This window comes from Mesocricetus auratus, unplaced genomic scaffold (genome assembly GCF_017639785.1).
Source record: "Mesocricetus auratus isolate SY011 unplaced genomic scaffold, BCM_Maur_2.0 Super-Scaffold_100018, whole genome shotgun sequence".
In the NCBI taxonomy this organism is placed as follows: domain Eukaryota; kingdom Metazoa; phylum Chordata; class Mammalia; order Rodentia; family Cricetidae; genus Mesocricetus; species Mesocricetus auratus.
Window position 1 is genome coordinate 3,865,694 of NW_024429199.1, and position 27,904 is coordinate 3,893,597.

The 27,904-nt window shown below is 44.6% G+C and overlaps 1 protein-coding gene across 1 annotated transcript; it reads left to right on the top strand.

The window, feature by feature from the left end:
- Positions 1-3,937: 3,937 nt before the first annotated feature.
- On the top strand, positions 3,938-26,901 carry LOC121132885 (sodium-dependent glucose transporter 1A-like). The gene is made up of 7 exons (XM_040728348.1): positions 3,938-4,162; positions 7,378-7,578; positions 8,308-8,688; positions 8,755-8,949; positions 17,389-17,557; positions 21,831-21,947; positions 24,221-26,901. The coding sequence occupies exons 1-7, from the start codon at positions 3,938-3,940 to the stop codon at positions 25,147-25,149; spliced, it is 2,217 nt and encodes a 738-aa protein (XP_040584282.1). The 3' UTR covers positions 25,150-26,901.
- Positions 26,902-27,904: the final 1,003 nt, after the last annotated feature.

Below are 27,904 nucleotides of genomic sequence, written 5' to 3' on the forward strand. Positions count from 1 at the left end.
GGTATCTCACGGTCTTGGCATCTACCTGTAGTCTCCACTGCAGCTTTGCCTTCATTCTCACAGTCCTGTGAGGGAACGTTTGCAGGACTCTCATCCTGTCACACAGTCCTGAACTCCTGGGCTTCCTCTGACATGTCTGTAGAAGGTTAGAGAGATGGTCCTGTGCAGGTGTGAAAACCCAAGCTCAAATCTACAAACGCTAGTCACGTAGCGACGGAGTCTGTAATTGCAGGGCTTCTACAGAAGTGTGGGAGCAGAGCCAGGAGAATCCCACTGAGCCTCCCGACCAGCTTCTCTGGTGTATGTAGCTCAAACACAACATAGAGACTGTCTTAAGCAAGGTAGGAGGCAAGTATCAATGCTGGGGATTGTCCTCTGATCACCACATACAGGCTGCAGCACTCACATGTGTGTGTATGTGCAAGCACACACATACGCACACACCAAAACAGTCATAAAATTAAAATGTGGGCAAAATAAAACTAATCCCACATGCTTGTGACGCAATATCACATGAATGATGCTGATGTCTGCTGCCATTGTAGACTATACCAGCATCCATGTGGACCACAGCTCTGAGTGTCTTGTTGGCTGACCATGGGAAAGCAATCTGTAGGCATCTTTGGGAAAACATGGTACCCCAGGGCTCATAAGGGAAACATTTTAGAGTTTTTGCAGTTGGGGCTGCCTTGGGGGTTGTAGATATGGCCTCAGTGCCACCTGTTTGTACCTTTTCTAAGTTTCTATTTACCGGTGTGAATTCATTCCTTTTGGAATGATTACAATTGCTCCTTAATCTGTCTGGAATTCCTTCTACTCTCTTCTTTTTGCTCCTGAGTGTCACCATAAATTTAACAAAAAGCACCCAGTAAGGCTCTAAACACTGTGCTAACTTGAAATCTCCCTCATCGGGAAAATTCCCTACAAAGTCTGGGTTGCACAAAGCTGCATCTTTTTGCCACTGTATAACCAGTGGTCTAGCTTAACTCCCAATGGAGTCTCCTTTTTCATCTGAAATCTCATTAGATTTTGCCTTCTCTGTTCACACTTCTATCCGAATTTTGGTATTCAGTCTTTAGTTTTTCAGGGTGTAAAAGCTTCTAAAGACTCACTGAATAACGATGCATTGTAGCAGCAGGAACTTCTTATACACAGTTTGTCCTGAACAGTTTTCATTACTGTAATGATTACAACAACAATGAACTTATAAAGACGGGCTTATTTTGGCTCACGGTTTTGGAGGCCTCAGTCTATGATTGGAAGACTACTGTGGAGAGCACATAGCGTGGACTATGAGGCACTCACTCAGCAATTAGATTTCCCACAGAGATTTGCCTTTTGAGTATACTGGGCTTATTCATACAAACATTCTTTACAGTAACTGTTATTATAAAGCTTACAGTAGTTTCATGTAAACAGACTTCTCAGAGCTGGGAAATAGTCACTGGGGCTGCTGTAGAGTTCCTCTGGGGAATCTTCTCCAGTAAGAATGCTCTGGGAACTTTGGAGCTCCAGCTGCATCTGTGATGAGGTCCCTCAGCAGTGACAGGCCTGGAGGATGGCACTGTGGAAGTTCCAGTCTATCATCGAGAATGTTGTCATGTGAGCTCAACAACAGTGCTGGAAACTCATGGTTGCCAAAGCCAGAGTCACACAGAGGCCAGTTGCAAAAACCCCTTGCAGATGGGGGCCCACACAGGCTTGAGGTACTGTGTCAAGAGTGCACATCAGGGTGATCCTAGGAGCCACACCCAAAGCTCCAATTCTTGAATTCTTCTTGCGGGTGCTAGGTCTATGCTACTAGAGTTCACAGCTTAGGCTCGACTCATATCTGGGCTGCCTTGCAGCTGATTCCTATCTTGCAAATACTGCAATATTTCAAGTCATACAAAATGGTTTTAAGCTACATAAAATATTTCAGTTATGTTCCTAACACTCCATGGGTCTTGGCCTGTGTCGAAAGAGTGGTATCGCATGAGGTCAGTGGAACCACTCACCTCACAGCCAAGAAGCAAGAGTGAATAGGTAGCTCCAGGCACAATCACATTCTAGGGGACATCCTTAATGACCTAACTCCCTAGTAGGGTCCTTGTAGGTAGGCCCAAGAGTGCTACTACTTGGGCCGTGCTTCTAACATTAAGGTCTCTGGGAGACATAAAAATCCAAACTGTGGTAACCACATGGAATCACAGGCATTGTAAACTTGAAAATATATCCCCATATTATAAAAAAAATTAAAAAGGAGTTACTATAGTGGGATGTCTTGGTAAATGTCTATAAATGTATTGTTATATGGTTGAGGGTCACAGTTGATTTACATATTTCTGAGGATATTTAACACAGTGCTCATGTGATAAATATGGATAAACCTGTGGGGGAGGTTCCAAAAAAAAAGATTATAATACTAAGCCTGGGATTTGTTCAAAGGGCCAAGAGGACTGAGGCAGATCCAACTCTCAGTCCGGTGTCCTGACTTGCAGGGAACTCTGCCCTGAGGATGTACTCTCCTAGATCTAAGCATCCTTTGGGCTTTCTGCCCTGAGGATGTACTCTCCTAGATCTAAGCATCCTTTGGGCTTTTAACTCGATGAAATATTACTTAGAGGGAGAAGCATTTCAGAAATAAATGGTTACCTTAAAAGTGAGCAAGAAAAGACCCTGCTTGCCACATAAAAAATATCAACGAAGGGAAGAAATACAGGCAGGTTCCAAGCTGCCTTTCATGCATTCAGTGGAAACCCATCAAGGGCTTTGCATGGTTGCCGTGCTCACCAAGGTCCCAACAAATCTTCAGATGTTGACGGCGCAACAAGGACAAAATTGCTTTGTGAAGCCCCATGTATGGGAGCTGGCAAGGTTTTATTCTTAGATCGGAGTCAGTTACACAACACTACCTTTTCTCTTGACATTCAGACTTTTTCCCAGGCTTCTGCCACACCCAGAATCCATAAGTTCCAGGAGAAAGGACTGAGGGGAAGCATGAATGCGTGCATGAAAGTGCATGCATGTGCAGATGTCAGGGTCCTCCAGCCATCAGTCAGCTAGGCTGTATCACGTACTCATAGAGAAGACGTGACACTAAGACCACCCTGCCACCCCTTCTGACATAAAGCAAATTCCAAGTAACAAGCCTGTGGTTTACCTGTCAGTTAAAGATTAGCTTAATTGGAAAACTACAAGGTCCTCAGGAGATAGGCCTGAGCAGTTGTAAATTGTAATAGATAGGATCGGACCCTGCTGTCAGGTTACCAAGCAACATAGAAGTTCCTACCCCTGACCTCTTGCCCTGTAGATTAGGTAGCCAGGCAACACAGCACACTACCTCTCCCACTGACCTCTTGCCCCTGCAGCAGCAAGTACACCTTTCCCTCTTCCCCTCCTCACTTCTCCTATATAAATCCCCTTTGTGATGAAATAACGTTTTCGCCTTGATCAGAATCCTGTCTTGGCGCCCATTCCTGTATCCCCTGTCCTCCATCTTTCTCCTAGGTGTCCACCAGACCCACGTTGAATGTCCTGCGGGTCGGGACACACAGAGGCCTGAAGTTGATGTCAACAAAGATTGGGTTATTTAGACAGAGATCGGACATGAGCTTCAGGCCTCTGCACACGCATGCACTTGCATACTGTAGAGAGTTAGGATGTGACCGCTCCAAGGTACAGCCGAGGAGAAGGTTTTTATTGTAGCTATGAGGGAGAATTCAGCCAGAGGTGTCTGCAAGAGTCCAGAGCAGAGAGAGAAAGAATACATTGAACATGGTCAGCAGACTGGACAGGGCCAAGAGAGGTGGGGGGAATGAGTGAGGAAGACCAGAGAGAGAGAGGTAAGAGAGGGGGACCAAGAGAACACATGTCTGAAACGACAGGATTATATAGGAATGAGAAGCTGGAGAAAACTAATCCCAAGAGCTAGAGAAGTCCTGGCCTGTGAACCTGTATGGGCCATTGGTACCCGCAAGACTGCAACACCTCGAGAGCCTCAGGAAGTACAGGAGAAGCTCCGGGATGGCTGAAATCCAATGTCTCTGATGTGGAGGCTCAAAGCACCGGAATCGTTTATGGAGGTTCTGTAACTGGAGCAACCAGCAAAGAGCTGGCACGCCAGCCTGATGTGGATGGCTTCCTCGTGGGTGGTGCTTCCCTCAAGCCTGAGTTTGTGGACGTGATCAATGCCAAACAATAAGCACCAGCATCTCCCCTACCCTCCAATGGGTGAGGACTAGGCTGCCCAGGAGCTTAGGAACTGCTCCCACCAGTCACGTGCTTCTGATGTCATCTGTCCAGTCTTGTGTCCTAATCCACACTGTACCTTCCCAAATCTTTTACACATCCCTGTAATGGTCGGGACCAGGTAACCCTTTACCACTTACAATGGATGAAATAATGTCACCTATTTCACCAAGGTGGCTTCCTGGCTGGAGGGGCAGGAGTGGAACAAACTCTGTCCCTGCAGGTCCTAGCAAGGGCAGGAGAGTAAAATCACCTTCCTTTTCCTTCTCGGGGCACACGGAGGCCAACATCCTCTTGCTCTCTAAGAGGTCAGGGATGTTCCCCTCTCCCACCGTGCCAAAGCCCTAGTATTGTGTTTGTGAGCCATCTTACTTGTAAGGGAAATAAAGGCCTGGTCCAAAAAAAAAAAAAGCAAAAAACAAACCACACACACACACAAAACCAAGAGAGCCATTGGAGAGATAGTAATCAGAGGAAGATGGAGGAAGATGGGGGCGGGGATTGAGATATTTCTGAGGCAAACTAGAAAAGCTTAATGAGCAAATGGACAAAACTGGAAAGGTGCTTGTAAGAAAGGGTGACTCAAGGGTTTGAAATCTGGGGATCTAAGTGGATAAGAGCAGTAAGATGGACAAGACGTTTAATATAAAGTTAAAGGAAAACCTCACAATTTGAGAATGGGTTGCCTTGAGTAAAGATCTAAGCTGGAATCTGGAATCTGGTAAAGATGAGTCCCTCTGGGCTGGTGTGTGGCTCAGCAGGTAAAAACCCTGACTTTTAAGCCTCACCTGAGTTTAATTCCTGTTGTCTGCACAGAGGAAGGAGAGAATTGACACCCTCAACTTGTTTCTGACCTCCATGTGCACATGGTGGCAAGGTGCATTCATGTGTGTGGGCAAACACACACACACACACACACACACACAAATAAATGTAATTTTTAAAAATACAAAACTTTCGCCGGGCGGTGGTGGCGCACGCCTTTAATCCCAGCACTCGGGAGGCAGAGGTAGGCGGATCTCTGTGAGTTCGAGGCCGGGCTGGACCGACAGCCTCCAAAACAATACAGAGAAACCCTGTCTCATAAAAAACCAAAAAAATTTTTTTCCTTTGCTTGTATAAAAATTAAGCAATGGGGCAGGTGTTGTGGCCCAGAGGCAAGTGCATCACTATGAGTTTAAGGTTGGCACAGTCTACATAGTGAGTTCCAGGAGAGCTGGGGCTACACAGTAAGACCCTGTCTAAAATAACAATAAGCAAATAAACAAAGCTAACTACTAAGAAATGATGCAAGTTGAAATTCTTCACAACATTTGAGTTTTATACAGGAAGTGTACATAGTTGAGAAACCTCAGCTTTGTGTGTGTGTGTGTGTGTGTGAGAGAGAGAGAGAGAGAGAGAGAGAGAGAGAGAGAGAGAGAGAGAGAGAGAGAGAGAGAGAGAGAGAGAGAGAGAGAGAGCAAGCCTAGGGTATTGCTCATGTACTCTTTCACTGGGCTATACCCCCAGCCCCAGGTTGAGCTATATAAAACTGTTAATGTATACCCCAGTAACTTTTTCTCTGGCATTGGGCAGTTGTTACATACTATTTATGCCTCAATTGTTCTATTTGTAACTGGGCTAAGGTAGACCTAGAATGTAGTGAGTAAAAGGTTCAGGCATTACACTGGCCTGCCCTGTTACCTGGCAGAATGCAGTCAGGCAGCACTCTGGCCAGCCCAGGGTTCCATGAAAGCCAGTCTGCACGCAGGTGAAAGGACCCCTGCCCGCTTACACTCTCTTCTCTCTTCACTCTCTCTCTCTTCACTCTTGCTCTTCACCCTCTAGCTTTTTACTCTCTTGCTCTGCCCTTTGCCCTGTGCCTCCTGTGTCTCTCTCCCTCTTCCTCTCTCCCTCTCCAACCACTGTAATAAACTATGGTTAATGTACTCCCTGTGGTTCCTGCTGTATCTGTCGGTCCCAGTTCCATTTCTAATTTTTAAGGTTTTGCAAAGTGTTGCACCCTTCCCCCATAGGGTCTGTCTGCTGACCACTTGTACTTAGCTTTTAGCTAAACACTTCTCATCCCCCTCCTCTCAGCAATGCCTGCAGCAAGTTCCTGTTTTCTGTCCATTCCTTGTCTAAATGCTAATTCCTGTTTGGGGCCCACCCTTTGCCAGAGGGCCCTGGGAACGTGGGCTTCCACCTTGGGGATTTTCCACCATGCGTGTCTTTGGTATTTAAGGCTCTTCCCTTGTAAGAATGAATGTCATTCTCCTTGTAAGAATGAGCCGCTGTCTTTGTCTTCATTCGCATCCTTAGCTCTTTGCCTCGGATGGTAGTGAAGTATTGAGGCGGCGCCTTAGCCGCAAACACACCTGCGGCCGGCTCGCTACACAAAAGAACAACACTGAGGATTACCTGAGATAGCACATGTGAAAACTTACACATCACATGTAACAAGTATTTGTGGAATGAACAGAATGACAGACCAAGAAACACCAGCTATGGACAATGCATCTGGACACACGGGAATTTTGGGACACCTTCTAAGGGACAAAATCTCTGGGCTCCTTCTGTTCCCCACGTGACCTGGGCAGCATGGACCTGAGTTTCTACCCTGAAGTTTGTGGTTAGTTTTGGTCATCTTGACACAAACTAGAGTCACCTGGGGAGAGGGAGCCTTGATTGAGGAACTGCCTCCACCAGGTTGGCTTGTGGGCGTGACTTCCGGTCATTGTCCTGATAATGATGTAGATGGGAGGGGTTGGGAGGGCCCAACCCACTGTGGCCAGAGCCACCCTGTCAGGGTCATGGGTGTGTAAGAAAGCAAGGATGGAGATCAACACAGTAAGCAGCGCGCCCGGGTGTCTGTGTCAGCTTCTGCCTTGGCTTCCCTCAGTGGTGGACTGTAACTCAGGAGTGAAATAAATCCCCCACCAGGATGCTTTTGGTCGTGGTGTATTCCACGGCAACAGAAAATCACGCTAGGACACAGTTCTTTGCCCACATTTCCTCATCAGAGCTCCTCCATGTCTCATCTCTGTCTGGAGTCTGCAGTATTTGCTGAGACTCGGAGCTGAGGTTCCTCTAGCAGAGCACAGGAATTCAACTCTAAGCAGCAATAACGCAGTCATTGGGTACTCGATCCTCCCATCTCCCCCACAGGCACTGTTCGCTTTTCTAGAGCTGCATGGCCATTGCTGTGATAATGAAGTTGCCTGCACAATAGTCGTGTCCTCTCACGTCTCCTCGATGGTTGGATCTGCATTTGAAATGCCAACGCTGTTGCTCTGTGGATCAGAAGCAGCCACAGCTACTCAGCACACAGCCCAGGTCTTGGAATCTAATTATTTTCATCTTCTCACAGTGAGTTCACTTCTGAACAGCTGTCTGTTTCAGAGAACAGCATTTTCACTCATTCTTCAGACTGCCAACTGCAATGATTACTTACTTTGGATGTCTTTCTAAATCGAGGAATTCAAGAGCTCTTTCATTTATTTACCCAGTATGCAGGAGCTGATATTAGAACTAGAGGTTTTAAAAGCAGTCGACTAAGGTCAAGATTTGCCAGTCTTGAAAATGAAATGTCTTGGGCTAGGGAGCTCCGAGGTGGAGCAGCCCAAAAATGTTTTCACTTGTTTCTAGCTACACACTCTCTCTGAATCTTGCACTGTCAGTATATTTTTGGGACTTGGAATCTCTGTTCCTGACCAGAATTTGCTGGTGGCACTCTCACTTTTTCTGCAATATATCAGGTACATTCCAGTTTATACTGGATTGGATTGGTCTCTGCCATCTTAGCCACAGTGAGCGAAGGGAGCATTACCTTGCTCTCCTGTGATTACTGGTTACGATCTGCACTTGGTTACAAGTGAACTTGGTTCACTGTACATATGCTTGGCTTTGAGTCATAGAACCCGGCAGAGGGCAGGGGCTGGCAGGTGTGCTCAATGGTTTCCAGGGTCGTGCAGACAGCCCTCAGCAGAATGTACCATTGGGCTTGGAGAGGCGCAGTCACCGCCAATAGTCACACTTTTTTTTTGCTTTATTTTGAGACAGGGTATGGCTATGTAATCCATGTTGACTTCCAAATAGTCAAATAGTCGCCCTCTTGCGTTAGCGTCTCAAAAGCTGGAAAGACAGACCTGCATGCCACATTTTACCCTCCTCCCTTCCGAAGCTGCACTTCCAAATTTCTCCGCCACGCGGCACGTCTTTCAGCTGGTGTCTGCGGTTCTCACAGGTGAGATGCTGGCAGGAAAGAGACCAGCGTTCTCCAGGGAACCCCCTGGTTTCCAACTGGGGGCTCCGCCCTTTTTGGCTGGAGCCTCTTTTTCATCACGTGATCGCTCAGACTTGTGCAAGATGGAGCTTGACTGTCGACCTCTTGCAACACAATCGTGTACGAAGTCCAAGATTCCCTGGCCTGATTCTGACAGGTCCCTGGGGGAAGGTGACACGGGGTGGAACCTCCAGGTCTGGAAGGACAGGAGCCCCAGAAGGATCTGTCCAAAAGCTTGGCAGCAGCGGCGACACCATTAGCCTGGAGTGGCCAAGCTGGAGTTGGAAGTGGAGTTCCGTGGGTTTGGGGCCGCGCCTGTCGCACAGAGGCTCCTCCAGGCCGAGACCCCAGCGCAGAATGAACAGAAGGCGGCGACCTCCCGGAGGAGTGGCCGGGCCAGGAGCACGCTGCGCTGCTTCTCCACCGCGGTCCTGTATGCAGCCTTCCTGGGGCTGGTGAGAGCTGAGGCCGCACCCCTCCCAGGCTGGGCACGAGCCTCCTGCAGGGGACCTGCCTCCCCAGCTGGACTCTCACCTTCGCTCCCTGCACGTTCTGTGACTTTGAGCACTTCGGACCCATCAGCTATCTCGTGGGCGCTAATTTAATCACTGTGGGTTACTGTCCAGTTCGAAATTGATTGTGCTATTTTCTAATTGCCTCAAACTTTCCTGGCGTTGCCTGGGTCTGCAGCCACTGCACCTCGAACTATAACTTACTACACAATAAACTGACTTTTCTAGCCCTTCCACTTCTCGATGGCCACCCACTTGGTTTTGCAAATAGGAACCAGGCCCAAGAGGAATGAGGCTTTTTCCTGGTCATGCAGGTGTTTTAGTGGCGAGCCAGAATCTGTCTCCCCACGATTCTATTGAAACGAGCCCTGCAGCACCTTTCATGTTTTCTTAGAGCAAAATGAAGTGGTTTGGCCAATGCCTGTGTAAACGGTGGGAAATTCCGTGTTGCTTGGAAATTGGGACCTGAGGGAGCTGTGGGTTGGGTTCCCCCAAGACAAAGCTATTTTTCCCCTCTTTGAGAGCCTCTCAAGCTTGGAGAGACTGACTGAAGCTATAAGCACTGAAAAACTTTCTGTCACCACCATAATTGATTGATCTAAGTGGAATCTCCATTCTTTACACGGTTCTGCTTTTTCGTTCTTGTTATCTGTCTAAACTACAAAGGATGGCTGGGTAGGAACACTTATTGCCCCCCAACCCTTGGGAGGGCAGAGTCTTGCTATATATCCCAGGCTGGTTTCAATTCTGCATTCTCCTGCTTCTTCCTCCATGCCTGGCCCTGATTATATCTCCTGAGGGGATATGACACACTGGGAAATAACATGATGTCATCAAGAAAATAATACCATGAAACTCAGCGCAATCCTAATGGCTGTCTCTGGGAACCAAACTGAACATAATCAAATAACCCAAATATTACATTAAAATAGAGTTCAAATATTTTATTTCCTATTGGTCAGAATTGTAGTTTGGGTTGTCATGTGACTAAGGACTATAGCAAGCTGTGAAATCCACTGACTTAAAGTCTTTTTGTAGTTAGCCTGTAACACACATGGGAACCTAAAAACACACTTAACTAGCATGACAAGAAAGTCTTCGGACAGCCAGGCTTACAACCCACTATTCTGGATGCCAGCAAGCCAACTTACCTGCTCCCACAAACAATATGCCTTTCTTTTTTCTGAGTTGTTTCCTTAAGATAGTCACTCATTCATTCATTCAGCAACAGCACCACCAGATATTTTATTGATTGGTTTAGTACTATCATCATCATCATTTATTGTTATTGTTACTATTATCATTATTGTTGCTGTGAATTGAACCCAGGACCTTGTCCATTTGACATGCATGCTCTCCCGGTTCCTCAGCCACCCTTTTCATTACTTTTTTTCCCTACTGGGTCTCACTATATAGCCCTGTCTGATGTGGAACTTGCTGTGTAGACCATGCTTGCCCCAAACTCTTAGACAACCACCCACCTCTGCCTTCTGAGCTCTGGGATCACAGGTGTGAGCCACCACACTCAGCCTCACTACTCTTGTACAGCAGTAAAATCAAGGGAACGCTAGGTACAGCATTCTATTTTACTCAGCAACACATACAAACCCACAACATGGCCAAGAAGATCCAAAGCTAAATTTTGTTCCACTAATCAATGGGCATGAATGTTCTCCTCCACCTGAGAGCTCCTCACCCTTCTGAGCAGGAACTCTGATCTGCTACAACACACATTTCCCCAAACTTACATCTTACCTTCAAGTACTACAACAGCACCACCTGTTGCCCAGAGTGAGTCTAGTTCGGGAATCCTGTTAGGATTTTTCTTTGGTGGAAGCTAACGTGTTTACCACATGGTTGGAACTACGGTACGGCTCCTTTGGTATAATTGTGGAAAGTATGGAAAACTGCTCAGAAGGCAGGAGAGAGCCAGGTCAAACAGCTAGTTCTCAATGATAGGAAAGTTGGATAGAGTGAAGAAATTCCCCATAGACCAACCTCGGTCCTTGGAGACTAGAAAACATGGCTACCTAGGGGCATTTGAGCAGAACTTAGTTAAATTTGCACACTCCTGAGTTTATGTAGCTCTTGAACATGGTCCAGTTGAAAACATCTTTTGTGATCCCTTAGCATGAAGTAATAGTGAAACGACAACTTCCTGGACTTAGTGGTCACATAGATCGTTCTAGGCCCTGTGTGCTCAAGATCAACCTCTTGCAGATGTCACTCAGATCAGTTCCCTGTATTTGCTGGTGACTACATTAGTAACTAGAAAGCCAGGACCATATTCCCATCGAGTGTAGGAGGCACAGAGCAGTGATATCCACCATGTCAAAGAGAGCTTTCCCTCCTTCTCTGGGGATGCACAGTGGTGGAGTAGAAACACGGAACAATGTTGGCCATAGTGGTAGTGTTTCCTGATTTGGAAGCTTTGATTCGCCATAAACCCGACAGCTGCTGCTTTTTGTTTTGTTGCATGGCATTAACCTTGATATAGCCTCCATGGTGCTGTGTATCTTCCTAGAAGGAAAGGTGGCATCAAGATAGCCAGTGATGGAAAAAGAAAGGTTTTGCAGTAACAGACCAGTCTTGATCCATGAGTTAGGCTGTCCCTAACTAGGATGCTCTCTGCTTCTTGGGAGAAACATTTCTAGGCAGGTTTGCTATAATGTCCCATATAGATGAATAGTTTCAAGAGTCTTGAGAGCTGTCAGTCTAGGACTCAGGGCTCTGATGATTTGGTGTGTATACACTGGTGTGGTCTCTTCCAACAGAGCCAGAGGGAGCCACTTATGGTGCAATTTCTAAGACTGTTTGTTGTTCAGGATCCAGGTCATGGAAGTTCACAGACTTCTTTTTCTGGTGAATAATTGGTCTTAACTCTTGACTCATGTCACACTTCCCAGTGACAGACCTCCTCCAAAAAGACCACACCCTCTAATCCTTCCCAAATGGTTCCACTAACTGGAGCCCAAGTATTGCAAAATATGAATCTATGGGAGCCATTCTCATTCAGACCACCACATTCTGCTCCCTGACCCCCTTAGACTTGTGGCCATATCATAATACAAAATGAATTTATTCCAACTTCAAAAGTCTCCATGGTCTTTCACAGTCCTAACCCAGTTTGAAAATCTGAAGTTTCTTCCGAGATACAAGGCAAACACTTAACTGTAAAATCAAAGAGCACAACACATATTTCTAACATACAATGGCACAGAATATACATCACCATTCCAAAATGGAGGATTGGGGCACAGTGAGGAAATCTGAACCAAAGCAAGACCAAAAACCAACAGGACAAACTCCAAATCCTGTAGCTCAATGTTTACTGTCAACACATACTTCTCTGCCTTGGGAAGTAATGCACTACATTTTCTTTCCAAAAACATATACTTTCCAAGAACTATCCTTTATGAAACTCCCTGTCTGCAGCTCTCCTTGGAAGACATCCCATAGCTCTGGCATCTCCAAAACCCTGTGTTCTCCAGTATAATCCATGCTTCACTTTACAGCATCATCAGTGACCTCTCTGGACTACCACAAAGGGAATCCCTACCACATACCTGACTTCAGCAGCTCTACTTAAAGCTTTACTTAATGGCAGAGGAAGAGTCCACAACGCCTTTACTCTTGTACCCTTCATGACTCTAAAGCCAGAATCATGTGGCCAAAGCTGCCAAGTCCTGCTGCCTGTTTGATGGAACCTGGCCCCTTCTTTGAGTTTGCATAACCTTTCCTTTTTATAAATGGGAAGCTTAGCTGGGTGTGGTCTTGACCTGAGAACACCACTTCCTTTATTCCATCTCTCATCAGGCCCCTTCTCTCTTTCTGCACAAACTCTAGCTCCGGCATTATATTTCCTGGTGCTCTTTTTCTCTCCAAAGTGTACGTTTTGTATTTCTTTTCTCCTTTTGCTCTTTTTAATTGTAGATCTGCCTAAAAGTCACTGATAATAATCAAGCCACCAAGTCAATAGGAAAGCTATCTTGAAATCTTCTCTGCCAACAAAATTAGCCCACAACTTTTGAATCTAGCCTCAGGCAGGCTCTTAAGACAATGACAAAAAGCAGCCACATCCTTTGCCAGAGTTATCACAAGGATGGCCATTAGCTATTGCTAGTATTGTTCCCCCTAAAGCCTCTGGAGCTCTGTCTCCATAGTCCACAATCCCGCCCCCACTACTCTTCCAAACAATATCTAACTGCTTTCCTAGTCCAAAGACCAAAAATCTTGCACATTCCTGAAAAAAAAAAAAAGCCAGTCTGGTCAGACCTGTCACGTCTATAGTCCTCTTCTTGATACCAGCTTTTACCTTAGTTACTTTTCAACTGTTGTGATAAAACACTATGACCAAAACAACTTATGAAAGGGGAAAAAACTAGTTTGGGGCTTACAGTTCCAAAGGGTTAGGTCATCATGGTGGGAGCATGGTAGCAGGTAGGCAGATATGGCACTGTAGCAGTAGCTGAGAACAACCACAAGGCAGAGTGAGGGAAAACTAACTGGGAATGCTATGGGCTTTTGAACTCTCAAAACCCACCCCAGTGACACACCCCCTCCAATCAGACACCACCTCCTAAATCTTCCCAAACAGTTCCACCAACTGGTGACCAAATAGTCAAACCTATGAGCCTTCGGGAGTCATTCTCATTCAAATCATTCATTGCCTAGGGCTTCCTGTTTGTACTAATCTTATTTTAACCTGTATTGACCTAAGTTTCCATCAATGACAGTAAATTTGCCTTTGTCAATTTATGCCAGTCATATGTAGACTGCTAAGTCTATTGATCATAACTCCTACAAGAAACATGTGTAGGATAACCTAAGAGCCAGTGTGGTACAGATATGTTCACTAACAGTCCCAACAATCTTTAGTCTTTGCAATAAAAAACTATGGAGGAGGCAAAATTTCATCACTAATCCTTAAGCCACCTCCTCTTTCTTTTTGCTATCTCTAGCATTAAAATATTTTACAAATTTCCTTCATCTCTAACTGTACATTTGTTTTAAAAAGAAAAAATTTACAATGTGTATCAGTGTTTTGCCTGAATTATATCTGTACACCACATACATGCCTGGTCCCATGAAAGCCAGACTAAGACATCAGAAACTCTTAAACTGGAGTTACAGACAGTTGTAAGTCAACATGTGGGCATTAAGAACCAAACCCAAATCCTTTAAAAAAGCAACAAGGGCTCTTAACTGATGAACCATCTCTCTGGGCCCTGGTAGCATCTTCTTAAGTAAAATGGTTTTAAAATTTAATTTAGCAATAGAGTCATGTAAAATAATATTAGACATACAAATATAGGCAGACATACTTCAACAAATAAGCAACAGCTATTAAACCATGGGAGTCCTTAGAAAACCCAGAAATCCTGGCTGTAGTGGTCTACAAGGATGCCTTGTTGCAACTGTTTTGAATGTTGAATCACCTGGGCCACTACTTCAGGGTGTCTTACTACATCAAATCATATTAGTCTGGAAGGAATCCACAGCTTTTCATTTTCTGTGGAAACATGAAAGAAAAATCTCTTTTCCAAAGTAACATGTTCTTAAGCTTAAATTTTGAAGTCAAAACATTTTAAAAATATATACATTGAATTAATCCAGCAGCACTTATGATCATGTGTATTTTAGCAGTTGTTTTTTTCCTTAGCAATTGAACAAATCAAACAATTCAAAGGCAACACAATAGCATAAAGTATCCAGACTCTCTGTGTGTTTTCCATCTTTACGTGGCTTATATATTTATTTATTTATTATTACTCTGTTTCTTTTACTTTTATTTTTTCCTTTTATGAGACAGGAGTCTCTCTGTTTACTTTTTCCTGCCCTGGAATTCAGTCTGACCTTGAAACCAGGCTGACTTTGAAATCACTAAGATTTCCTTGCCTCTGCCTCCCAAGTGCTGGGATTAAAGGTGTGTGCCACCATACCCAGATACTCTATTTCTTTTTTTTTTAAACAATTTATCCTGTTTCTTTTCTCTCATAAGCTCACATATATTTTTAAACACACTGTAAATCTTTTAGAGGTTTTTCTTCATCTGAATCTGTCTTTACTGTATATCTTTATCTTTTCTGGCCACTAGTCTTTTATCTGCTAAACAACATTGATAAAATTAAAGCCACAGCTGTTTTAGCAACTGTCTTTCCAAGATGGCAGGATGGGGTGGGGGGCATGACCATGGACAGATGTTTACAGCTAGCACTGAGAACTATGCTCACTGCCTTGGTCTATGCTGCCAGCTTGGAGATGTGGTCACTGCCGTTGACAGCTGTACACACCAGTCAATTGTTAGGGCCTCGTAAAAGAACTTTGCAGTTTTTGTTGTTGTTGTTTTGCTGCTTATGCCGAGTCCTTAATGGAGTCTCTTGAGTCTCTACTTGTCTCTAGCAAATCAGAACCCACCTGAGAAAAATGTTGATACCAAGAAGCTGTGCTCGCCTCTGTTCTTCGTTTTTGAAATCCCTTTTCAAGCTTTTGTCAAGTTTACATGGAAATTCATACAACCAATGTTGGGCGCCATTTTGTAAAGTGAGATTTCTCTGGTCTGGCTAGGTCCTGCTGCCCTTCTCTGCACCAAAGACGCTATATTAGTCATAAAGATGTTGGTCATTAGCTATGGTTTCTTATTGGCTAGCTCTCTAAATTATTAACCCATAACTACTATTCTATGTTTTTCCATGAGAAAGGTTCATGGACCTCTTACTCCTCTGGTGTCCTACATCTCGACTGTTCAGCGTCTCCAGAGAGAAGAGATTCCTGTTTGTCCCTGCTTATATTCTGATTCTGCCCAGCTACGTCACTTCCTGCCTGTCTGTACAGACCTCCAGGCCTCTATGGTTAGCTAGTGGCAGTTTCTGCCCCGCTATGTCACTTCTGGGGATCACATGACAATTCCTCTCTGACTAAACTTCTTAGAATCCTCCTCATATCCTAGTCCCACCTATCTTGCTGCCCTATTGGTCAACAGTGTTTTATTCATCAACCAATAAGGTAAACATATACACAAGAAGAACATTCCCCATCAACTTACATTCTATGTATTGCATATGTGCAGGACCCCATATACACCAGAAATATTGCAGTTCTGATACTGTAATATCTGAGACCAGAACTGGAAGATAGCTGAGGTTAAGATTCCTTGTTCTTCTTCCAGAGGATTGGGGTCCATTCTCAGCACCTATGTCAGGTGACTCACAAGTGTCTGTAACTCTCATTCCAATTTGAAACCCTCTTCAGGTTTTCTAGGAACCTTCACATACATGGTACACACACACACACACACACACACACACACACACACAAATTAAAAATAGAAATAAGAATTTAAAATGAAAACAATTTGATAACTTAAAATTTTGACATATAAATTCTCAGTGTACCTCAGAATACAGAAAACTATTTCAAGTATATATTTAAATATATGTTTCAAATGTATGATAAATGCATATTTTATACTTTTTGTTTATTATTTTGAAACAAGGTCTCATACAGTCGAGGCTGGATTTGGATTTACTAGGTACCTGAGTATGACCTTGAACTCCAGATGTTTCTGTCTCCACCCCAGGAGTGCTGGGATTACAGGTGTGCATCACCACAGTCAGTTTTGTTCAGTGCTAGGAAGTGTGCCCAGGCCTTGTGTGTGCTGGACAGACACTCTACAACTGAGCTACATCTCCACCCATATTTTTATTATTATTATCATTGTTATATTGTCACGCTAGATGTCCAATGTAGACTTGAACATGTTGGCAGGCACTCTACCCCTGAGTTATAGCTTGAGATTCTTTTTTGTGTGTTTCGTTTTTTCAAGACATGGTTTCTCTGCACCGCACTTGCTGTTCCAGAACTCACTATGTAGACCAGGGTGGTCCACCTACCTCTGCCTCCCAAGCACTGGGATTACAGGTGTGTGCCACCACAGACTGGCTTATCTTCAGCTGCTTGTTAAGTTTTGTCTAAGTAGGAAAAAACCGTAAGAATGAAATCATTATTGTCTGGAGAGATGGCTCAGCAGTTAAGAACACTGGCTATTCTTCCAGAGGACCTGGGTTCAACTCTCATCATCCACAACTCCAGTTCCAAGGGTTGTAAAACACCCACAAACATAAAATAAAAGTAAATAAATCTTTAATATTCTTTAAAAGAATTAAATAATTTTTGAGGGAAAAAGTTTTGAAATGATATCAACCAGGGTCTTTGGCTCTGGTAATATTAGTATCATCATTGTAAAAATATTTCCTGCTGTAAATGAGCCTTAAAGTAAGCATCCACTTTGTAACCCATGCCTCATTTCTTTTTGTAGTCGACAAAAATGAATATCCGTATTACCTTGTTTCCAGGTAAATCTTTCATCTGTTTTAATTTCAGGGAGTGACTGTTGCCATATTGGGACCTACATTTCCAGACCTGGCAAGAAATGTGAACCGGAACGTCAGCAGCCTTTCAGAAATATTCGTGGGCCGTGCCCTTGGCTACTTGTGTGGCTCTGTGGTTGGCGGGGTGCTTTTCGACTGTATGAATCATTTTTTACTTTTAGGTAAGCAAACATCAGCTTTTGTTAGCAACTTGACTCTAAGTATGAAAAGCACAGCCTTAATTCAGACTCAACCACAGAAATGAGGTAGTGTGGGAATCCTCCCTGGCAACTGGGCTCCCATGGTTCCTGTCCCTACCTTGGGGAAATCTGTCCTGAGCCCTCTGGAAACTCTCTAGTCCTCAAGTTTGTCTGTTGAGGCGCCACTCTCGGGTCACACATTGGCTGACCAGACAGCTCTGCGTACTTGGTGATATGCAGGGATCCCAGGACAGAACGAGTTCTCCATGCCTGACCAGGCTCTGGATTGAACATGAAGAGGCAGGAGACGGTGGTGAACTCTTAATAGGCTGCATTTTTGTCCGAGTTTCTCCACGTCAACCACCATGAGCCAAAGGCTTTTTCCATATTCTGGAAATGATGGCGAAGCTCTTAATATACTCACTACTGAATAAATTGACTTTGTTTATAGAATATTTAGATTCCCATTAATACTGTGGAAGAAAGGAAAACAGTTTGTTGCTTGTGGGGATCCCTGCAAATGCCATACCTGGTAGAATAATGATCCGAGTAAGGCAAGAGGGAAATCCACTTCAGCATGACTTGTTAGCCAGTGTTGGTTCCTACAGTCTGACAACTGGCACTTTATTTCTTAGATGTTCAGGTTCAGTACAGCTTTTGAAAAGAGTTTCCTGGTCACATTGATCTCAATCCATGTACACAACAAAGCTTAAGGTGTGCCTACACCAAAACTCTTTTGCAAAGTACATGTGATAAAGATGGGTTCTATAGCTTAAGGAATTAGGGGAACGGCAAGTGTGGTCGTGGTCATAGACCATGAGACATCTCCCCTAAGGATGAGTTCTATTGACTGAGAAACAGTGCTCACCATAAGGTCTAGACAAGGAGTATCTGGGATAAACATAACATCCTGGGCTGTTAACAGCATCCACTCCCAGCCTTCTGGGTGGGAAACAGGTGCACATCTCTCCAGCTGAAGAGATCGCCCGGCGTGCTTACATTCCTGGTGTCCCTCGTGCTTATCTGTGATCACAAAGACCTTGTGCTCTCTACAACTGTTGAAGAATAAGCAGACAATAGCTCTTATTTCCAAATAAGCTTAAAGAATATATGTGTATCTGCAGTTTGGTGTGAGAGAGTCCAGCTCAAGGCCTGGGCCTTCTAAACGTGTGCTCTACCACTGAGTTACACACGCACTCCCAAACACATCTCTTACACTTCCCTTGCTATCTGCTACACCCATTTATTTCAAATATTTTTATCATTTTATGTTATTTAGGGAGAGGTAGGGCGTGGGGAAGTCAGGAAAGACGGCCTCACCCCTTACCACAGGTGTGCACCTCACCCGGGCAGGCAGGAGAGCTGGCCAGGGTCCTGAGAGTGGGAGAACTAGCCCCGTCCCTCACCAGCTGCAGCACACAGGACAGCGACCATGCAACCTGACAGGCAGCACACTAGAGCTGACTCTGCTGCTGTAGCTGAGCCAGCACTGAGCGCCAGAGAGCAGACCCCACCCCTCCTCGTATGCCCCCTGCTGCCTTGGCAACACAGTGGAGCGGGAACTAGCGGTGTGAGTGTGGGTGAGCCGGACCCAAGGGCCTGAGAGCAAGAGAACTGGTCCTATCCAGATGCTTGCTGTAGGCTGCATTGGGTGAGCTCTCAAGGCAGTGCTAGTGAGCCAGGTAGAGACAAGGAGGGAAAACTAGTGAGATGACCAGCCCAGCTGCCACCCAGGCCCAGAACCAGGATCATGAGCCAGCCCACCCCAACACCACCCCATCTGTGAACTGTGAGCATGTGAAGGGGTTAAACCCACAGATCCAAAACTGCAGGATCTCCACAACACAGAACAGGATGTCCAAGAGGAGCCCCGGTGAGAGCTCATGATTGATGGTGCAGCAGAAGCCAGAAACCTCAACCAGATCAATGAGTCATGGCAAGGAACACTTGCAAGAAAAGATGAATGGACTAAAGGGTGAACTGTGTGACTCAAAGGGCCACACTACAGCTTCCATGGCGACATTCTTCTTTTTATTTACTTATTGGCTTAGTTGTTTATTTTCTGTTTTGTTGTGATTGTTGCTGTTTTGGTTTGTTCTTTTTGTTTTTGTTTGCTCTGTTTGGTTTTTGGTTCTCCTTTTAAATTTTGTTTTGTTTTGGCAGGGTAGGTTGCAGGGGTGGAGGGGAGATGCAGGGGGCAGGGACGGGGAGACTGTCAAGATCGGAATGCATGATGTAAAATCGCCAAGAATCAGTTAAATAAAAAATGTATATTTGATTAGTTGCTAGCAGAATGAACCATGTCTGGGCCAAATTTGAGATTGCTGTGAAGGAGGGGCATGGAGAAGGACTTTAAAAGGAGAAAACCGCCCGAAGACCTTCCACATCTATGCAAGCCGGCAAAAGCAGTTCTGTCCCGCCAAGTGAGGTGGTGAAGACAACCGAAACCAATCTTTCAGTATCGGTGTCAGCAAGTCACTGAGTCAAGGTTACTGGACTGGAGTCAGATGGCGAGTGGGGAACAAGATGGGTGCCCGGCATAAAATGGAGCTTCTTTAGACATGCCATTGCACACTGACTCTAGAACATGCGGATTAAATCACTGATTCACATTATGTAGGGGTAAAGGCTGGTAGTTTAATTAAACCATTCAATCAGATCCCAGCCCCCATCTTGAGTATCCCTTTTCGTAACTCTGATTTTAACAGGTATTTATAATTCCAAAGGAGCCTGGAGGCCAGCATGAGCTTTGGTTTGCTAATGGGCACCATATACAGTGATTTGTCTTTTGGCAGTGATAGGGAAATGGCTCCTTTGGTGGAGAGGAACTAGCTTCCTTTGAACCTAACATTCCAGCCGTTTGTCAGTAATAAGGGGTGATATAGTCTCTTCTGTAACTGCTTCTCAGATGACACAGGTCGTTGCTGTCAGGTCCAGGGAGGCTGGACAAAGGCCTGGACAGGGTACACATGGTTTACTGTCCATGGTCTGTTGGACCATCTGGGGCAAGCGAAGTGTTGGTTATTATGATATGTAGCATGGGTGGGATTTTGGCAGATCCCATTGTGGGACAAACACACCAGCTAGACGGAGGTTACTTGGGAAGCTTTACTGGGAGAAGGGAAGGGACTAGAAAAGGGAAGGGAGAGAGAAAGAGGGACAGACAGACAGTCAGACAGAGATCTGCCTGCATCCTCAGATAAACCAGGAAAGGAAGCAGGAGTGGGCAGAGCTTGTCTCTTAAAGGGACCTTTGCGCCTGTGTACAGAGTCAGGGTACTGCCTGCCAGGGGTGGGGCCTGGTTTGCCTGGATGATAACACAGGTAGCTTTGGAGCAGCCTGGATGCTGACCTGAAGCTGGGGCTCAAGCTGGTAGGAAATTCTGTTGGACGCATCCGGTTACATCAGCTTTCAGAAAGTTCAGGACTACATAACGAAGCTGGTTCTCTCCTAGCATGTAGGTCCTGGGGACCGAGCTTAGGTCATCGGTCTTGGAAACAGGTACCTTTACACACTGAGCCATCTCTCCAGCCCCTTCACTATATATTTTGAGACAGGGTCCCTCACTGAACCTGCATTCTACCATTGGGCTAGCTGACTGGCTAGCAAGCCCCAGGGATCCTCCTGCCACCTCCTCCTCAGCCCTAGGACCACAAGTGTGCACAATTTTCTGTTTGTAAGAGCACAGTCAGGCCATTTACTGTCAGTAGGCACAGTTTCACTGAGCTATCCCCTCCAGCAGTATTTAGAGTTTTACTTCAAATTTCCACAGCTGCACTCTCGTTTGCCTTTTTGTTACCTCAAATTCCTTTCAAATTATAAATGTGAAACCTGTAAATTTCCTCAGCCTATCTTATTTGTTAGAAAGATTGTTGTATTATGTTTATAATTTGTTTATAGTATTGCAATGGTACTCATGTCATAATTATATATATATATATATAATATTATTTATTTATTTGAGGCAGGGTTTCTCTGTATAGTCCTGGCTGTTCTAGAACTTACTACATAGACCAAACTGGTCTCAGATTCACAAGATTCACCTGCCCCTGCCCCACAAATGCCAGGATTACACCATCACGCCCAGAACTTATTTTAATTACTTTTAATTCATAAAGATAATATAATATTTACAAGACATAACCCATTTGTAGAAGTTCTCAAATGAATGACCCGACTTTCAGTTTTGTTTTTAGGGCATTGACCTGACTGCATGAATTCTGTCTGTAACTGCCATTTTCACCCTTCATCTTAGGGATGTCCATGCTGGCTACCACAACTGGTCTTTATCTCATTCCTTTCTGCAAGACAGCGACACTACTGATTGCCATGATGTCTGTATTTGGTGTTTCCTTTGGCGCTCTGGATACAGGTTAGTGGCTGTGAGTGTTGTCTCTAGGGAAAGTGGATGAAATTACACTATCACCTGCAAGGCTCATGAAATGACATGGACTCATATGATGGTTGTAGTGTCAGTCATTTAAGCATAGCAGCTGTGCTTCTTACCAGCCAGGGTGCCACTTTTGAATAATTGGTGGCTAAGTAAACTAAGCTATTTCCCTGTGAGGGAGTATTGATTTTCAGTATCCAAATGTGAGAGGGCTTTCATTTTGCCACAGAATTTGATCATATTAAAAGAAGAATGAATGGCTTATTCGAGTGGACTGAGGTTAGAACTGAAATTGGTCTGTAAAAGCACAGAAACAGACTTCCAACTTAAAACACACCCATTTTCGAGGTCAGACACATGTATGTTGTACACAACTTTTCTCAGTTCATGTGCCCTGGCGTTCAGCTTCCTATCCCTCCCCTCCTTTCTCTGGCAGGGTTAAGGTGAAGGTGGGAATATCTTATGCTTTAGGCTTCATTTGGCTGAAAAACTACAAGCGGAATTATGTATTTGTCTGATTTTTAAAAAGAAAGGACAGAGTTGATGCTGTTTCACCTTGCAGCTGCTCTGACAGGGTAAGCTCAGTTTCTAACTGAATGCCTTTGCTCGTAAATAAATAATCTGTGGTGGTTGCCGACTCCAAGTACATAAAGCTAAAAAATGTGCAATGTATTTGTTAAAGTTTGAAATATATTTATTAAATATATTATAAAATCTGCAATGTATTTATTGGGTATATCATATGCATAGTAACAAGTACATGGATAAATATTATACCCCCAATGTGGTATTTGCACTGTTTTGTAAAAACCTTGCAAATGTGCCTGGCTCTAGAAGGTGGTGATCACCTCCCTGTAGGTCACGTCTATGAGACATTCTGATGCATAGTTCTTGGTGGTGCACTAGAGATCTTGACCCACATAATCGGCTCACAGCTGACATTTGATAACTTAGAGCATCTGTCATGTTCACACTGCAATGCATATTCATCTGCTTTCTAATGGCACTGAATGTGGTTGGTCTTTCTTTGGACCACCAGCTCCTAAATAATGATACAGACTTGCTAGTTATGAAAGCTTGGCCTTAGCTCAAGATTATTCCCAACAAGCTCTTATAGCTTAAATTAACCCATTTATATGAATCTACATTCTGCAACATGGCTTGTTACCTCTTCAGCAAGCTTCATGTCCAACGTGCTCCACATCTTGCTGGTAAACCTGCCTCTATTCTTCCCAGAGTTCCTCTCTTTCCCTGGAAGTCCTGCTTATTCTCTCGTGCCTGGCTATTGGCCATCAGCTCTTCATTAAACCAATCAGAAGGCACCTTAGGCAGAGACACATCTTCACAGTGTACAAAAAGATTATCCCACAATAAATGAAACTTTTTTGTTTTTATAATGGTCTTTAGATTTTTTCTTTTATCATTTTTTATTTTAATTTTAAATAGCTTGTTTTACATGTCAATCCCAGTTCCTCTCCCTCCCCTCCTCACGCACTTCCCTCCCCCCCAGCCTCCCACCCTATTGCCAATTCCTTCCACATAGGGGATATCTAGAGTCTGTCATTTCACTCCGGGTAGGGTCCAGGCACTCCCCTAAGAGTCCAGGCTGAGAGAGCATCCCTCTTTGTGCTATGGACACACGATGACGGTTTGTATTCCAGGGATAGACACTGATCCACTGCTCAGGGCCCCATAGGTTGCCCAGGCCTTCTCACTGACACTCACATTTGGAGGGGTCCAGATCAGTCCCATGCTGGCCTCCCATCTGTCAGTCTGTGGTCCAAGAGCTCTCCCCTGTTCAGATCAGCTGTCTCTGCTGGTTTTGCCAGCCCATTCTTTGCCAATTTGCTCATCACTCCTTTCTCTCTGTCACTGGGTTCTTTGGGTTCAGTTCAGTGCTTAATTGTGTGTTTGCCTCTGCTTCCATTAATCACTTGATGAAGGCTCCCGGATGGTTATAGACATCTTTAGATTTTTATTTTTATTATTTTTATTATGTGTATGTATTTGTGTCTGTATGTGGGAATGTACACATGAGTGAGGGTGTCCAAGGACATGAGACTCCCATTGATGCTTGGGATGCTCCCATTGGGGACTGGAGTTATAGGGGCCTGTGAGCCACAAGACTTAGGTGCTAGAAACGCAACAGCAGTAAGTTCTCTTAGTAGGTGAGCTGTCTCCCCACCCCCTGGTCTTTTGTAATTTTACTAAGTTACTATGTCTAGCAGATGATTTTCTCCGTGTTTCACTGGCAGGTGCAAATGTCCTCATCTTGGATCTTTGGGGTGATGAAGGAGCCCCACACATGCAGGCATTGCACTTCAGTTTTGCCTTGGGTGCCTTCCTGGCTCCCCTGTTGGCCAAATTGGCCTGGGGAACATCAGCATCCACTCAGAACCACACAGCGCCCGACTTCAACCCTCTAATGCTGAACGGATCCTCTGAAGCCACCTCAGACTCTCTGTTTGCAGTTCCTGAGGACATGAACCTGCTGTGGGCATATGCTTCCATCGGCACCTATGTCTTAGTAGTTTCTGTCTTTCTGTTTGCTCTGTTTTGTAAGAAAAGCTCAAGGCAGAAAAAATCCCTGGCATCTGCTCAGAGAGCTCGAAGAGCTAAATATCACAGGGCCCTGCTCTGTCTCCTCTTCATGTTCTTCTTCTTTTACGTTGGAGCCGAGGTGACATTTGGCTCTTACATATTCTCCTTCGCCACCACCCATGTTGGCATGGAAGAAAGTGAAGCAGCGGGCTTGAACTCCATCTTCTGGGGGACCTTTGCTGCCTGCAGGGGCCTGGCCATCTTCTTTGCAACATTCTTAAAGCCCGGAACCATGATTGTGTTGAGTAACATTGGCAGCCTTGTCTCGTCTTTCTTTCTGGTGCTTTTTGACAAGAGCCCTCTTTGTCTCTGGATTGCAACTTCTGTGTATGGAGCCTCGATGGCAACCACGTTTCCCAGTGGCGTTTCCTGGATTGAGCAGTACACCAGCATCAGCGGGAAATCTGCAGCGTTCTTTGTAATTGGTGGTACCCTAGGAGAAATGGTGATGCCTGCAGTAATCGGAATTCTTCAAGGCCACTACCCAGATCGGCCAGTCGTTCTGTACACCTGTTTTGCATCAGCCATATCCACTGCTGTTTTATTTCCTGTGATGTATAAGTTAGCCACCTTACCTTTGTAATGTGAATAAAAAGTAAACATCTCTGGGGCTCAGAACACTTTGCCCTCTAATTGTGGCCCATAAAGAAAAGAACAAATGGAAAGATGGAGAAAAAATGAATGAAATGGATTTTGAAGTGGTTGAACAATACAGTGAGGCAATATGTAGCTCTCCAGAAACATCTGATGGAACCACAGTTGGTGTCCTGATTGATTGCTCTCAGTGCATGGATTTGGATAAACAGTTTGGTAATCCTCTGTGGAATGCTGTGTTCCTTTCTTGTGACTGTGACCAGTACTTGACAAGAAGCCAAGGAAGGGCTTATATTGGCTCACAGTTTGAGGATGCAGTCTATCATGGAGGGGTGGGCATGGTTGCAAGAAGCTCCATGTGTTAGAAGTGTGGAGTTGGGTACCTTATCCCTTTTGGCAGAACAGGAGGCAGAGAGGGAACCAAAACTGTGTCCAGATCTAAACTTTCAAGCCCCGCCCTTAATGATGGACTTCCTCCAGAGAGGTCCCATTTCCTCCAGAGAAACCCCACTTCCTCTAGAGGAGCCTCACTTTCCCCAGAGAAACCCCACTTCCTCCAGAGGAGCCTCACTCCCTAAAGGTTCCACAACCCCGTAAAATAGCATCCCTAGAGGGGCACCAAGTGTTGAAATAAATAAACCTAGGGGTACATTTCATATTCAAGCTACAACAAGCATCTCCTCAGAAACCAGAACAAGAGTTCTTATTGACATCCCTATTTCTTAGGGAATGGGGACAGTGCAGGTCTAGCACAAGTCTCTGCATGGGCTCAGGCAAGCATTCTGCCTCTAAGCAGATCTTCAGCCCTTGGTTCCCATGAATTCACACATCTAAATAGGCCAGTCAGAGAAAAACATAAACAATGCTTCAGTGGTCTCTGGGGATTGAAGTTTCGAGGTCGATGTGTTGGAAAATGCTAAGATATTTTGAAACATTCTGTAATTCCCTGAGTGTTTCACAAATACCTCATGGTCCTGTCAATCTCTTGTTACAAGTCTTGTTTCGGCAGGAGCCATTAGGCAGTATTTTATCATCTTTAACTTTCAGAGTATACAAAGAGTCTGTGCATGTTTGAAAAGTTGGGTAGCACTCAAGTAGAACAACACCACTGAGGAAGATCTGCTGAGCAAATAAATGACCAGGCCAGTCACATTCACCAGGGAAGCTGTGGAGAGCAGTTTCATGAAGGGTTGTATTTGGATATAGATAGATACTTTCATTTTGTTTGACTTTACTAGTTGCTGGATTAAAGAAAGCTAATGGCTCATTTTCCTATGCCCATAAAGAGTTATGCGATGGCTTTGAAGAGAGCTGCCTGCAAGGCCTGGCTGCCTTCTGGGTCTACGCTGAGACACTTACTATGGCCTCATTTGTCTCGTCCCCTGAGTTGTGATCCTAGAAATGAAAATGAGATGCCTTTCCAGCAGAGTTTGTCCAGGATGTGTGCTGGAACAGCCAATGGCTCGTTTCAAAAGAGAAGTGAGCCAGAACGAGAGACAGGCAAAGTCTCCGCTGACTATGAGTATATGCCAGTGTGATAGTCTTGCTGTTCATGTGCCCATTGACTTTCTGACCAGGGTGTTTTTACGACTACGTTTCACTGACCTGAAGATGTCTCTTTCCTTCACACTTTATGCATACCTGAAACAGACTATGTTTTATACTCAGTGGTCATTTAATATCATGACAAATTATAACTGACAGCAGGTTTCTGTATACAGATTAAAGATAACATTATTTACATTCAGTGTTTTATATTGGTGAAAAAATGGTAACTACTTCAGTTGGAGATTTTGTATTACTTTGAAGACAATCTTTAGGGGAAAAGCTATGTATTTATTTATTTTGAGATGGGTCTTACCATGTCATTTAGCTTTGTCTCAGGCTCTAGAACTCAAGCAATCCTCCTTCCATAGCCCTCTGAGTTCTTGGGAGCTACGAGAATTACTGCAGCATTGGGTATTTTTAATATGTGAATGTTTGTCTTTGTTCAGATAGGATTTTTAGACAGTGTGTTCCAATGACAGTAGAATGAATCTGTGTCTAGTTTCATTCAGGTGGGGTTAGTAACACTGTTTTCCTACCTTAGTGCGGGGTGAATTTGCATATAGTCATATTCAGAGATCTGTAGATACCTTGTTCTCCTGCTATGAATATGAGGACTGTAGACAGATCGTTTTGAGCCCTTAACTACCTCAGTAAGACATAATAGGTCTAGAACTTGCTGTTTCTAGATTTGATTTTCACTAGTTTTGAGTAATAATTACATTATAAACACTGAAAACATTTGACAACTTTCATTTACAGCAAAGCAGTCTGTCTAGGGGTTGGAACACTTGGGTTACCCATCATACAACACTCCTCCTGCCTAGGTCTAAAGTACCCGACACTGAGAAGGTGGAGTGATGGCCATGAGTCAGAGAGGAAAAAGGCCACTTCATACTGAATACCACAAGAACTTATGCTTGCTGTCCTTTTTTTTGTTTGTTTGTTTGTTTTTGTTTTTCGCTTTTCGAGACAGGGTTTCTCTGTATTGTTTTGGAGGCTGTCCTGGAACTCGCTCAGTAGATCAGGCTGGCCTCAAACTCACAGAGATCTGCCTTCTTCTGAGTGCTGGGATTAAAGGCTTGGGCCACCAACTCCCGGCTTGCTTGTTATCCTTTATAACCAGTAGGAGTAGTTTTGCTTGCTTCTTCTTTATGGCGAATGGCATTTAATTCCAATCTGACTGTAGTGGGTTTATT